This window comes from Ctenopharyngodon idella, chromosome 21 (assembly GCF_019924925.1).
Source record: "Ctenopharyngodon idella isolate HZGC_01 chromosome 21, HZGC01, whole genome shotgun sequence".
Taxonomy (NCBI): domain Eukaryota; kingdom Metazoa; phylum Chordata; class Actinopteri; order Cypriniformes; family Xenocyprididae; genus Ctenopharyngodon; species Ctenopharyngodon idella.
In genome coordinates, this window is record NC_067240.1 from 9,012,418 (window position 1) to 9,026,023 (window position 13,606).

The following is a 13,606-nucleotide window of genomic DNA, read 5'->3' on the forward strand; positions in this document are numbered from 1 at the left end:
CAGTGTGTAAGTATGTAAATGGTTTGTTTGGACTCTATGATGTAATTCTCTGAGACTCAGCCTAGACTTCATGCTGTATTAACTTTCCCCGTCTAACGCAACAAAAAAAGGGTATTTAACTTTTTTGCACAGCTGTCTAAACTATACCCCAGCCCCCATTAAAAGGCCTGTTCTTCAGCACAACATAACATAACATAGCGTAAATCCATTTCAAAAGGCCAAAAAAATCTGCTAAAATGCCTTTTATCCCTCAACCTAAAGTGGGTCTCTTGTTCTGCAATGTTATAATCTATAATCTCTGGCCATGTACACACTCCAGCTAAACACATCTCCAGTCGCTAACTTCACATTGGTCAATTATAGCTAATGCCAAACAGGTTAAACTGGCACTTAAGCTGGCACATATGTGTCTGTTTAACATTTTTGTGTCTCCGCGGTAATGTCAACAATCACGTTTAAGGTAGTAGAAGTGACTCCTTTCCTCAGTATGCAATATTCGACAGTGAATAAATATGGCCATCAGTATGAAAAATGCATGAATGGATTGGGAACTTCAGATTTAAAGCTAGGATACCTGCACTATAGGGAAAAGATCAAGTTTATAATAATTTTATTTAATAAAAACATTCAATAAATGAGTGCTACATGGAACAGTGCCAGCAAAAGAAATGTTATGTCTTGCTATTTTTGAATCATACTTGTTCAATTTTTCAGCAGATATTATTTATGTAAGAAATCGTGCTGGTAAATTGTAACAGAGAGTTGCACATAAAAGATACAAAATTTCTATCTGCTTGACAGCAACACAACAGCCAATCCATCTGGAATCTTGGATGAGTATAAACGCAGATGTTCAGCTTAGGGTATAGTAACTCCTATACGCTGAGAGACCCTCATCCTCCATAAAACTGACTTTGGGTTTAAATGCCGACTGGGAACGTTCTGGAGATGTATTTACAGTACGTCATGTGCTGAGAGCTGGTGAGATGAAGGATATTCTTATCCTACACAAAGTGGGTACTACATCCTTGCATGTTTGGACCACACAAAACAAAATTTTGTTTGAAAGCTTACCTCAAAAGGGGTCTCAAACCCCTCAATGATTCCTCCCACCATAACCAGGCCATCGGTGGATATTCCCAAACCGTCCTTATAGGCCCAGTCCACACTCTCAACCATGGAGCAATCCACATACAAGGCCAACCGTCCCGAGGAGACACTGACGGCCACACGGTGCCATCCTCCATCGGACAGCACTGCCACGGGGAACCTGGGAACAACAGGAGGACAGGTTTTGAACATACTACTTTTAGTTTTTTTGACAGGATGGGCTATACAAATCACATGTTAAAGTACCGGAGAACAGGGAGAGTTAGGAGAACCCAAGGAAAGTAGAAGCCATTAAATTTCCTGGCAAAACATTCAGAGATACAACACTTCCTGACTGTGTAATGACACATGACTTTTTTTCATATATGCAAGCTTAAACTAAACAGAAAACCATATGAGAACACAGTAAGAACATTACGGCATTGTTATGTCACCTCATGATGAATGAGAAGCACAAACAGGTCAAACTTGAGTGTAAAACGTCCATTTATTTTGTCCTGCAGGTGTGAAATTAGGCGACAGATACAAATATTAGTTTTGAGAGGCCGTGAGTTAAATCCCATGCCTCATTTATATGTCTCGACTGTAAGGCTTGTCTAAAGTCACAGAAATCTAGATTAAACATATCAGAGCTCCTCAAAACGATGGGGTCTGTGCTTGTGTTTAAGATTAACCATTAGCCAAAACTAATACTTTACTGACATGAAGAATGAGGAGATGATGAGGATGGTTTTGTCATTATGGAAGAGGAACAAAGAAGGTCAATGACATTAAAAAGCAAGCAACAGAAAATAAGAGAGGAGAAGTAGAATAAACAGACTGTGGCTACATAACAGGATTCACTGAGATGTGTCTTTTTAATTATCTTTGTTTCTTGCCAAGATGACGGCTTTGAGGCCAAAGTATGAACCACAAAATAGTTAAGACCACCAAGTAATTGAGTTTTCAAATGGTTCCCTGTTAATCCTCATTTCAGAATGATTCAACATTGCCAATTATGTAGTCTAGTCATGAAAAATGTGTTGTTTTTTTTCTGTGATTAATTATTATAAATAAATAATTATTAAATAAATAAATAAGAACAGAGATCAGGGACTGCAAAAGATAAAATCATGAAATTTTAAACAGGTTTCCCAAACAGTCTCCCTGTATGCCACTGAAGTGAAGACTCACTCGTAGTGTCGTTGTTGGGTGCTGATGAAGGTGAAGGTGTAGGCACTGATGCGGATCTGCAGGAGAATGTGTCCATCTGGACAGAGGAAGGTCAGCACACTGCGGTCTTCAGACTGGGAGCTACGCAGATGCAACAGCAAACTGAACTCATCACCAAACCTGAGAAAGAAATGAGAGAAAAAAGCTTGGTATTACATGCTTACACTGGTTTTAAAGGATTAGTTCACCAAAAAATGAAAATTCTGTCATTAATTACTTACCCTCATGTCGTTCCAAACCCGTAAGATGACCTTCGTTCATCTTTGGAACACAAATTAAGATATTTTTGATGAAATCCAAAAGCTCTCTTACTCCTCCATAGACAGCAATTTAATTACCACTGTCAAGGCCCAGAAAGGTACTAAAGACATTGTTAAAATAGTCCATGTGACTACAGTGGTTCAACCTTAATGTTATGAAGTGACGAGAATACTTTTTGTGCGCAAAAACAAAACAAAAATAACAACTTTATTCAATAATCTCTTCTCTTCCATGTCAGTCTCCTACGCAGTTGACGCAGTGAATGCAGTGCAGCACTTCCGTGTTTATGCCCGAATGCCAGCTCAGTATTGGCCGACACTGTTCACGTGAGCACGTGTGTGATGCTGACACAGGAGCCGGCCAATAATGAGTAGGCGTTCTGACGTAGAACACTGAAGCTCTGCACTGTGTTTACTACGTCAACTGCATAAGAGACTGATATAGAAGAGAAGAGACTTTTGAATAAAGTCGTTATTTTTGTTTTGTTTTTGCGCACAAAAAGTATTCATAAAATTAAGGTTGAACCACTGCATTCATGTGGACAATTTTAACAATGTCTTTAGTACCTTTCTGTACCTTGACAGCTGTAATTAAATTGCTATCTATGGAGGAGTCAGAGGGCCCTATCATATACCCGGCGCAATGCGGCGCAAGGCGCAACGTAAGGGTTTTTTGCTAGTGTCAGCCCGACACAGTTATCATTTTCACGGTTGTTTAAATAGCAAATGCATTTGCACCCATTTGTGCGTCCATGGGCGTGCTGGTCTGAAAACGAGGTGTGTTCAGGCGCATTGTTGGCGCGTTACTATTTTGAGGCAACTGAAATAGATTACGTCATTGACCAGCTGAAACCTGGTCTAAAGTCAATGGCGCAATATTTGTTTTGTTATTTAAAGAGCGCGTTAGGAATATGCGCCTATATGCGGGTGCACAGAGCTCTCGGATTTCATCAAAAATATCTTAATTTGTGTTCCGAAGATGAACGAAGGCCTTACAAGTTTGGAACGACATGAGGGTGAGTAATTAATGACAGAATTCATTTTTGGGTGAACTAACCCTTTAAGAAAGAATATCATATAAAAAGTCATCATATATATAAAAAAAACAAGTAGATATTCTCGCAAAGACCCAAAATTGTGTATGTTATATTGTGTATCAATCATAATGCATGTACAAACCAAGTTTGAAGTGTCTAAACTGAAAAACAATTTTTTTTTTTTTTTTTTTTTTTTTATGTCAGTGGCTGGTGACTGTACGTACCTGTGTCCAAACACCTGCTGTAGTGGGATAGAGAGGGTGGAGTACTGGCCTACATGCAGGACTGGACATCTTTGACTTTCATGCGTTACTGATGCATTGCTGTGATTAGCCACTTGCCACAGATGATCAAGAAGGTCTACTGCTTCTGCCAAACAATCAAAAGTGAGAGGAAAAAAATGTTAGGTCCATTTAAGCACATTTTCAACAAAACTTCAGCATTTTTGCTGAAACATAGGAGGGTGGGAAAGTCACAGGGTGACTAGGTAGGTCTACCCTAAATTGCATAATTGATCCCAGAAACATCTGTTTTGGATAAAACAGCAGGTACAGATGAGAAACGAGCCTGTAAACAAAAGGCTCTGTTTTGTAGGTGAATTTTTCCAATATTAATCATTAGTTCTGATGAGGTCTTAGCAACTCTGTGGTAAGTCTGTGTGTGAGAGCAGTCATTCAGGAAATCAGTTCACCATACAGAGAAACAGACCTGTTCAGTCCTTTCATTAAATGTTTAGAGGGTCATAACAAGTCAGCTGGTCTTAAACGGAGCAGTCATACCCCCATAGTGCCCACCATTGAGTTCCCTCTTTAACATGCTCATTTCCTGCGGACGCTGAAGGTCTTAATTTATAGAGTATACTGTGTTCACGTGTGTGTGTATTTAGTGTGCAGTATTGTGCAAAATGAGACAAATAAATCTTGCTGAATGCTGCATTTAATCAAATGAGAGTGAGTGACTCAGAAAGCAATGAGCAGGTCTGAAACACACCTGGCAGTGAAGTCAGCTGACTCTGTGAGAACTGATCCATCACCACAGACAAAGTTGTAAGAGAAGGCCAATAATTAAACATAAAGACCCACTTAATAACACAGAAAAATGTTCAAAAAAATGTGGATATTCATTTTGAGATCTGCAAAAGAATTCATTTAGCAGTATTGTTAAATTATTAGTGTTTTTAAAAATTACCTAAGTGAGTAAAAGGTAATCTAAATGTAAAAATTGGTGAAATTACCATGTAAAGCTATATATATAAAAACAGTGCCTCTGCCAACACTGTTAACAAGGAAGAAAGTAAGTCAACAGGTTAAGCGAGGATTCTGATGACTGAACATGCACACAGACCACAGCTGATTTACACACTGTGTAACGAGTGCTGCACCAGGGCTGCAAGCCTTTTTCCGGGAACATGTAATTGCTTCAACAGGATTACACATTCCCCTCTTCCCTCACTCAACCTCAGCCACATTGCAAAATGAACATGCACCAAACTTACACCAGATTTTTTGATTTCGGAAATGAAATTTCAACAGTTTTCTCATACTCTTTTTGCTCAAAAATAACAGTTCAGCTAGATTCTATACTGCACTCCTGTCAATTCCACAATGGCTGTCAAATTATTCATGGATATTAGTCAAGCTGTATCGGTCACAGATTTACGTTGGAAACAGACATGCAGACCCCTATCTGGTGACATAGACTAAAATCCACCTTTCAAAACACTATGATTGTTTCTGAACCATTAGCCAACAATATTAACCCATACACAAGCTATCCAATGGAAATTTTTACAGATATTCTGAGAAGATTTTGGCTTACTTCCTGTCCTTACAATGATATATCAACAAACTGAGCCTGCTGGCTGAAAGTCTGAAAACAAAAGAAGTGATTTTCAGGTTAAGACCTGCTTTAGACTAACAAAAAGATCCATAAATACTGAGGATATGACATCACACTCACATCAAAGCGCGGATGACTTCAGTCCAGATGTTGAGATGCTGTCATCTTAAATTACATTTGAATAAAAGATCCTACAAGGATATTCCACTCATTTAGATTATATAGAAGAAGAAGAAAGAACAAAGAGAACTAGAGAAAGTATACACTCCTTGCTTTCAGGAAAGGTTAAGGTTAAAAGGCTCTTACCCAAGTTCACTCCAGCAGAATGACTGATGCATTCTCCCTCAAATTCAGACGACACAGAAATGACAACACACACAAAAAATAAACCAGACGCCTGAAAGCGTTCTTACTTGAAATGTGTGCACTCATAAACTACCGCCATATCCTGAGGGCACCATGGTGTCCATGTTTCAAAACACGGCTCATGTTCAAAGTTGTGTTTATGACAGGGATTGATTCAGGGGTCACACAATGCATACAGTCTGAATACTTTCTGCAAGGGCTGTGAGCGATGCATTCTCATCAGTCAAGCACTCTCCATAGGCTCGGGCCTACAGTACTTCTGTGGCCGTGTTTGGGAGAGCATGGACCACGCTAAGGAGAACATTCCTCTAGGACACATAATGTCTGCAAGCCGTACGACTGCCATATGGATGTGTAACAGAGTGGATAACAGGGCACATAAACCAACTCCGACAAAAGACAAAGTTCATTAATTACAAGCCAGAGTTGGTGTGAAAAGTGTGCTTTGAAACTACGACAAATATCATTCATAGAAGATTAAAATATAAAAAAACATAAAAAATAAAATTAGAACAGAGGAGTTTGATCAAAATTCAATTTAAATTTGAAATTATAATATTAATATCATTATATTTGTTAATTTTAGTTACATTTTTGCTATTCAACAAAAGGTGGCTCAACCAAATCATTCACTGTGCGAGTTCGGACACTCTGGAGTTTGTGAGCCATTGCACGTTACGAGTAAGATAATCAGATAATCGTGTCAAAGCAGCTGGTACATGGCAAAACTGTACTGCATGGCCGCGGCAATCGCATGAGCTTTCGCACTAAACATGGAAAATGGAGCTTTCAATGTTGCTACTATAGCTTCGGATAGAAAAAAGAAAGAAATTAAAAAGACGAGTGTTCAAATGATTTGCTAAAAAGAAGCACAGCCATTCCTTTCAACAAAAACAACTAGAGAATGCATTTGTGTGTCAGTGTATTATACTGTAGGGTTGCAGCTATGATAATATTCATAGATCTTGCCTATGTGACACGGTTGTGTATGATTTGGCAAGAGGAGACAGCCTATATGCTGGTTAAAATCGGGCCGACTGCCCGATTTTTTTTTTTAAACATGTTTAAAAATTATCAGGAGGTGCTTGTAATGTACTCGGTTCGGCTTGTAATAACTCTCACACAATGTGAGTCGTGATTTCCATGCGATTTCTCCAGTCCTGAGAGGAAAAAAATATATAATAATATTCGCCTGCGAGCTCGTACGATAGCAAAAATTGTACCATGTATACAGCTTTAGTAGCTTTAGTAGTAAAAAGGTTTCAGTCAATTAAAAGTAACTATAAAAGTACCAATCAAGCAACCACTGTTTCATTTCCTGTCAGCATCTCTATATGTGAGAATAATTGATCAAATGTCAGAGAACTATTTGAATAAGGATTGTTTAGCATTCTGTAAGTCATTACGGCATATGATAATAACTTCTCTGTAAAGTCTCACCAGCCATAATAGTACTATATTTTTTTCCAAGACATGCATCAAAAGCCACAACTGCATCTCAAATGAAAGCCCCTTCATCTATGCCCATGCCCTGCAGCGAAGACCCTCACGATCATTCACACATGCTTGTTGGAATCTCTCTTTAGAGACAAACAACATTTGTGGTGAAATGTGCAAGCTCTTTTCCAAAATACAGAGGTGGATGGACCTCTTGGAGAGGCCACGATTGAACAACACGAGAGAATGACACAAAAAAGCATGGAAAGAATGTGCCAGAGACAATGTGACGGAAAGATAATTTGAAGGCAGACGAATGAGTTGCTCTGCCCTGGTAGTAAAGTCTGTTCTTCCCTCATAACTCTTCCATAATGGTTTGTAGTGGGTAGAAGATTCCTTCAGTAGGCTCATTTGAAATGGGATGCTGCACGAGGAGTGACCTAAAGAATAAAACCAAAACCCTTACGGTCAAGCCATAAATACATGAGCCAGAGACAGCTTAGAGTTTAAAAGCAGGATGAATGACAAGACTGATGCAAAACAGTAACCTTTACATGAGAAGGTGAAATAAATAATATCCCATTGCAACCATTTAAATTCACTTGAGTAAAATACCAGAAGGATGAAACCCTCTAAGGTCTTTCATTACTCAAGAATACGTGCTACAAGAAAAACAAACAGAAAAAGCTTTTAAATATGGCAAATTTCTGCAGAAAAGCTTAAATGTGCAAATAAGAGATGCCTGTATAGCAATAAAGTAGCATATGGTACAAAACAAATGAAGTAAAGCATCTTCCTCAGCATATCCTGAGAAAGCAGGTTAGTTTTTCTCCTAAGAGCCCAATACACAGCGCCAGATGTGGTTGTCTGTATCACGTGGGAGGAGAGTTCAGACACCGCATAACACTGGCACTCAGGGATTGTGTTGATGGACCGCATGTGCAGACACTAAATAAAATCCAGAATTAGCCACAAGTTACATCATGTCACATGCTGCATGCATGAAGCAAAACTTTGATCGCAAAAACTAGATACAGAGCCACTACATTATCTGCAAACAATGTTCTTTATCATTCACCATAGTCTGGGCTTCTCTAGCTGATAAAAGCAAGATGTGATGCTCTAGTACAGAATTAGTACAGCATGTCAAGCTTTCAGAGGTGTAAAGAGTACCTGAAAACCATACTTGAGTAAAAGTACTGATACCTTACATTGAAAATGACTCCACTACAAGTTACAAGTAACCAATTCCAATACGACTTGAGTAAAAGTCTTAAAGTGTCTGATTTTAACAGTACTTAAGTATTTTACTTGTGCTGAATGTAGGCTCAGAGATCCACTAGTCCTGAGAGACTGCCAGTGAAAATAAGAAACAACTGATTTGTAAGATGAGAAATTAAGTTTATTTTCTAAAATCAAAATAAAACTGAACACCTCAATGTTGAAATAAATCAAGGCCGACACAACAACCTTTTAAACGTCTACAAACTCTCAAGTCTCAGTTGAGCTCAAGTAGAAAGGCCATAAGTAAACCAATATCCTTCAAAACGGTCTTGTCAATATAGCGGATAAATAAAATAATGTTAAGTAAAATTAAATAGTCAAAGTCTACTGTATGTGCTGGTTTGAGCCTCATCACCAGCTGCAGTCATTTCCTCATCTAATAAATCAAACATCTGTGATCAGCAACTACCTGCTAATGCACTCACATTCAAGTATCCTTGTTGATAAGTTTTGGGTGAGTAAAGGCAAAATGCACAAGATATAGTACCTTCAATGCCCTTAGATGCCGATATCGCTTCTTTATATCAGAAACAAACTGCTGCAGAAAAAGTTAGCTGCCATGAAAAATGTAATGTGTAATTGCATTACTCATCACAAATGTAGTGGAGTAAAAAGTACATTTACTTGCTCAAAAATGTAGTCAAGTAGAGTAAAGTAAAGTAAAGTTGCCAATATCTTTGATACTCAGTACAACTACAAAGTAGCCAAAAACCTCTGCAAGCTTTTAGACTTGAGCAAATTAGAGCACATTTTTGTTATTTTGTTGTTAGCTTTAACATTTTTAGCAGGGGATTAATTTACAGACAAAACAGAAAGTGTAGCATGCTCACAATGTACTGTGCTTGCCTTTGTTGTTGAATTTAGAATATAAATGCCTTTTAAATTCCAGTTAAATTTCTGACTTTGAAACAAACAGGATGCAGAATTGAAATTTGAATTTAAGGAAATTGCAATGAAGACAAACTTAGAATGTCTGCTTGATAAAGCGGTGTTTAAAAGTTCAAAAAAGTTTGAAGGTTTATAGGCCTTACAAACAGACAGAATGATAAGAATAATATTACATTTACCAAAGCAACCAACAAATTAAGGACAATAAAGCGAGGCTGAGGAGTATAGACTATAAAAGTAAGAAATTGTGAAAAATAAACCTTCTGTGAGAAGGTTCTGATTGTTGAAGCATCCAAGCAGATGTTGAGCTCCAGAAGTCGTTTCACCTGGACCTACCAGGTGGCTGAAAGAGAGTTAAAACTGCCTCAAAAAGACTGGATTGATGGGCTGTGATACAGACTCCATGAAAACTCTCAGAGGAGATATGGAGATGAGAAACCAGACATAGAGCTCATGTTCTGAAAGGCAGGTGAGAGGTCAGAGGTCATATTGATCCCATGTGACACAACGACACTTTGCCGTGATGACTGATAAAAGCCAGTTGAAAATTCCCAAAATGTTCTGCTTTCATGTTACGAGATGGGGTTCACACATTTCATCAAATGAGAAAAACAGCTGCTTTCCAGGGTATTTCACTCAATTTTACTTGAATACAGAATATTATACAGTCCTCCAGAGCAAGCAGGACATCACACCCCTTGATCATTGTGAAAACTCTCCATTTGACTTGCCTATGAAAACCTCATGTCAATCATATTTTTTAAAGAACATAAAAGGACACTACATGCTTTCGATTATACAAGGCAGTACCATAAAGCAAATCAACCGATCAATTGGATTTTTCCTGATGTGTCCCTTGAGTTATTTTAGTAGAGCCGTTTTTTATTAATTTTTTAAGGCTCACTAGCTTATATTAAAACACAAAACCTCATCCAAAACAGATTTTGTTTATATAGCATGCATGAATGTCTTCTACAGATAGAGCTTATGGATCTGGAGCTTGTTAGTGGATCAAAAAGCAATCATCTAGCAGCAGACACTGCTACACCATCTTTCAACAAAACTGGGATTTTAAATGCAACAAAATCAGCCTTTGTAGAAAGACATATGCTTAACCTTTTTCCCAAGTCACAACTACATTTCCTGGGAGAACTCTTCTTGCATATGGAAGCTGTCATCACCCTGTACCCCAAGGTAATGGATTATTTAGCCTTAACCACCCCATATGAGGTCATATCAGGCGCTGTCCTTGGCGAAAATGCCCTACCAGAACCAAATGGCTGATTCCAGGAGTAATACATGGCTATCAGCTGATATCCACCCTGGGCCCCTTTCGCCTGGATCCTGTGAAGCTCCATTATCGGGGGAAGTAGAGTCGCCTGCCGCAGCGTCTTCCCTACAGGATCGCATTACACTAATGGCACGGGAAGGGCCAGAGGATAGCTCAATTACTGTACCCCAATTATGTAGGGCAGCCTGAAGAGATTGAGGTTGGATGGCACTAATAATCAGTGATTAAAGACTTCCCCTAGACCTCCACATGAGAAGAGCACTGCATCTTAACAACCCAAGATAGGGTCACTTCGATAAATTTGTTACTGTCCAATGTTCGGCTTCCACAGAGCAGGTGAAGGATCTAATCACCCGTACTTGTATATTAATAAATCAAAAGTAATAAGAAAATGTCATTAGATTGAATTTCCAATGACTTGATTGCCATCTTAACAGGGAATCTGTTATTTTATGGCTTTAACCTGCTGCAGGGCCAGGGATATTCACTTTATACAAGATATATGAAGACCCTGCTGGACTCATTAGGACTGTCTAAATAAGAACACGTGCCTTAACAGATTTTTCTGCCACTCATCTGGAAAATGAATGAAAGATACAGGCTGTAAGTAACTGCCCGGATATAGGGGAGCAAATTGTCTACTGGGTGCCAGTGGGAATTCAAACTCGAGGGAGAAGAAAAGGAAAGAAACATCCAGTAAAGTAAAAGATGATCTTCCACTTACTTACTGGAGCAAGGAATATAGTAAGTAAGTGCACTCAAAGATAACTAGTGAGGATTTGAGGGAATCAAGCAACTTTACTGCTATCCAGTGTGTGTTCTGCAGTGATGGCGTTTCTTTGGGGCAAACCTTTTCAAAACACAGAGAGACTTGTTAAGTCTTAGGAGTTAAATCAGGCATGTCTAGAATTCTGTTTAACCTTCTCGGATTGGTTTGAATTGACAGCACTTGGCAGCCTTTGACTACAGAGAAAAAGGCATGCTCCTTAGGGAATACTCTGGAGCAAAGGCTCAAAAGACCCACTGTAAGAAAGGAGACTTTACTTGTAATAGCTGTGCAGCGGTTCATCTGCCAAGAGCTTAAAGGATCATTAAGTAGTATCAGCTTTCTTGCCCTAAAATATAAGAGATAGTGAACTCAGAGTATCTGAACTGGGAAGTAGGCTAGTACTCAAGATTCTCAGCTGTTTAAAAGTGATAAGAGCAATTCTCTAGTAGGGTGATACACAGCTGCACAAATGAGCACAAATGAGGAATTTCCTTTCCTCTTGGAAAGACAATGGACCAGAAATGTGTTTGGCCAGAAATGACCTACAGTACTACATTTGTCAAAATGTGCACTATACAACTACACTGTCTAGTAATGGATCCTACAATGCAGTTCAACCAAATACATCTTTAGCTATATTAAATGTGCTTTTTTAAACACCATTTTGACATATTTCAATGGACTGACATTTTTTACATAAAATTAAATATTGGATTTAACATTGTCTTGTGAGACTGTCCTAGTTGAAATAAACTGTAAATGCACTGAGGTCATGTGTCAACAATGTAGCATAATTGCATAACAGTTTTTGTTTTGCATACTATAAAAAATAACAATTGCATGCAGTATAGTGCACAAAATAAGCAGTATGCTAGTATGTCATTCTGAAAATACAACTCCTACAACTCAATATTAGGAGCAGTTACTTTCAACTTTCAACTTTTGAAACATTTTTCATATTTTCACGACATAACCCTGGGTTAACTTGATCCCTCCACTTAAGCTGTCTAAAATGTAATGCCCAAAACCATGAAAGGCACAACAGCAGAAAAAAGGATGTATGTAGAGCCAGTCAATACATGTCTGTCTCAAAATGGACATTTGTGAATACTCATCTGCAGACAATAACAGGAGGCAGATGACTGAAATTGCTCCAGGTCAAATTCGCCATGGTTTACTGTAAACCTGAATAGAGGTAATCACAAGTTAATATGCATTGTGGTTGAGGTCAGACATCTCTGTCTAGCATGTTATGGTGTGTTAGCCGGTTGTCAAATATCCATGTCAAACATTGTCTTTGTAGCAGCTATCCAACCGTAAAAATCATGTGTCTACTGTAATCTCAAGAAAGTCTAAGGCTAGAAACATACTCTACTCTGCTGTAAAGTCCCCCATAGACCAGCATGAATTTTGTTCTTGCTGGTGGACAAGAACAGCCATGCTGTATAGTCATTCACCAGCGGAAGAAAAAAAAAAATGTTGGTTGACCAAGGTGGTCTTTGTGGTGAAGCTGGTTGACCAAGAATCTTTTTTTCTTACAGTAGTTGACCTGAAAGAGAAAACTCATTGTAAATTGACCATTTACACTAATGTCTGCTATAGCTCCCACTGCTGGTATGCAAGACATACTTGCGGTATTTTTAACTGCACTTTGACACGTGGTACGGTGGCCGAGAGAACTCAACTTACTGCAACTGAAGAAAACACATGCAAAAAAAAAACAAAAAAAACAAAACACCAGCATATTAAGAAAACGTCTTCATGAGTTTGACAACACATGTGCTGTAAATACTCAAAACACAACCAAGTACAGAAACACCCTGCAAAAGTTCACAACAGACCCAAATACAGAAACGCGCTGCAAATACAAGTGACAAACCTGACTGGGACTTTAAAAATGTTATGTTCAGTGTCAAAAATTCATAAATTTATATTATTTTCAGATTATTTTCTGGAAAATAAATCCCAATTTTTTTTTTATATGTTCATGTACTAAGGTTTGTTTTTCAATAAACTATTAACTAAAATACCTGGAATGAAGTGAACTTCTTAATGATGCACTAATGTTGAAATTATGGCCAATACAGATAATTATCTACATATTATCGAAGAT

General features: G+C 38.3%; 1 protein-coding gene across 1 annotated transcript in view; it reads right to left on the reverse strand.

The window, feature by feature from the left end:
• si:ch211-196i2.1 (collagen alpha-1(I) chain) overlaps nt 1-13,606 on the reverse strand; it is a 70,146-nt gene that overhangs the window by 45,282 nt on the left and 11,258 nt on the right. The window contains exons 2-4 of the mRNA XM_051876933.1: nt 3,844-3,988; nt 2,284-2,442; nt 1,075-1,270 (exon numbers count right to left, since the gene is read on the reverse strand). Coding sequence (XP_051732893.1) covers nt 1,075-1,270; nt 2,284-2,442; nt 3,844-3,988 — 500 coding nt within the window. The remainder of the gene's footprint in view (nt 1-1,074; nt 1,271-2,283; nt 2,443-3,843; nt 3,989-13,606) is intronic.